This window comes from Gaeumannomyces tritici (assembly GCF_000145635.1).
Source record: "Gaeumannomyces tritici R3-111a-1 unplaced genomic scaffold supercont2.150, whole genome shotgun sequence".
NCBI classification, from domain to species: domain Eukaryota; kingdom Fungi; phylum Ascomycota; class Sordariomycetes; order Magnaporthales; family Magnaporthaceae; genus Gaeumannomyces; species Gaeumannomyces tritici.
Window position 1 is genome coordinate 3353 of NW_008804694.1, and position 1555 is coordinate 4907.

General features: G+C 46.2%; 1 protein-coding gene across 1 annotated transcript; it reads right to left on the minus strand.

Moving 5' to 3' along the window:
• Positions 1–78: 78 nt before the first annotated feature.
• On the minus strand, positions 79–919 carry GGTG_14136 (hypothetical protein; the record flags this gene model as incomplete). Its single annotated transcript, XM_009232064.1, has 3 exons — positions 79–253; positions 629–713; positions 898–919. The coding sequence occupies 3 exons, from the start codon at positions 917–919 to the stop codon at positions 79–81; spliced, it is 282 nt and encodes a 93-aa protein (XP_009230328.1).
• Between the last annotated feature and the right edge of the window lie 636 nt (positions 920–1555).

Sequence of the window (1555 nt, forward strand, 5' to 3'; positions counted from 1 at the left end):
CGTGCCCTTTCGGGCACCCGGGGTCGGTCCTTTAAATCCTTTGCGCTTTAAACGCTTTTGTGCAATTTAAGCTTTACCTTATTTTTTAGCTTCGTTATTATGCTTTGGCCGCGATACCGGTAGCTCGCCGGCATGTCCCCGGGGGGTCCGTGCCCGGCTGGCTGCCAGCGCCCCCTTTTTCCTTTTTTGCCGGGCGGTTTCGCCCGTGCATTTGACGCTCCCCGCTTTTTGCCGGGCGGTTTCGCCCGTGCTCCTAACAAATGCACAATATAGGACCTTTCCCCAAATCACAGAAATCTTTATTCATTACCTTTGGAGATTTCCAAGCCGTTTAACAGGAGTACCAAACTTTTACTAACAAATAGCTTATTTCGTACTTAAAATGAATACCCTTTTTTGGCGGCGAAAATAACGGTTTTGTTATTTTAAATTGTACATTTTTGCCTTTAAAAAATCGCTAAAGTTAGCATAATGCTACGGTAAACAGTGTTTTTAAAATAAATTTTTATAAATTGTTGTATTATTGTATTTATACGCTGTTATATTTATGGAAGAAGACCTTAGTGCTATTACATGGTGTGTGCGTGGGGAAAAACCCTTAGGTTATGCCTAAAGGGGAAAACCTTACGCCTGTGTTCCGCCTTTCTGGCGTTGCGCCTCCGTGGCGGTGTTAAACCGGTGGCTGCGCTTACTTTTGGCCTCCTCTGCAGAAACTACAAGTTTTGTTAAGGGGACTTTAATTAGTGGGGCACCGGATCCACAACAGTGTTAATTTTAATGTGGTTTGACGAACTCAAGTATTCTACTTAATTTGGAAACTCTTAATTGCAAGTTAATCTAAGCTTGGCCTTAATTTAATGCACGGGCGGCTAATGAACGTTTTTTGCTGTGCACTACCTACAACACCAAAAATCAGCATCGCGATCGCAACTATGGACCTTTCGCAGGCGCACGCCTCTTTTAAAGAGGCGGAAAAAGCGATGAAAGCGCAAGCGCACGCTTTAAGCTTTAACTTAACCGTAAAGTAGCGCTTTCCCGCTAGCGCTAAAAGCAATACGGTTACTCGCGTAAACTATCGTTATTAAAAAAAGCCGCAGCCTTAAAAAAAAACCCTTTAATTGCACGAATTGTTGCTTTTTATTACGTTGTTGTTACTCTATATCGTTGCATGCACTAATCATTTTTTCTGTTTTATTTCGACTCTTAATTTGGCTGCCGTACCAACTTGCGTTGTGGCGATACTGTGTGGGTGCGCGTGGCCCGCTTTATGCGGTCCCTTTAACAAAACGTGTGGTCCCCGCAGAGGAGGCCTTACTTTTTTTCTCCGCTCGACTGCTCGTAAGGGCTCCATTCGGGAATCAACCGTTCTTCCAAATGCAGCCCCCTTTGCAGGGGGCCGGCAAGGCCGCAACCTGCGCCTTAATTGTGGTTGGTTGGTTGGCTCGATTTTTGATCCGCCGGGCTGGCCCCTTTGCCAGGGGGGCCCCAGGTCGGGTCAACTTTGGTTGAGGGGGTCCTTTGCCGCTTTCTTTGCCCAAGCTTGTCCAGGGCGCCT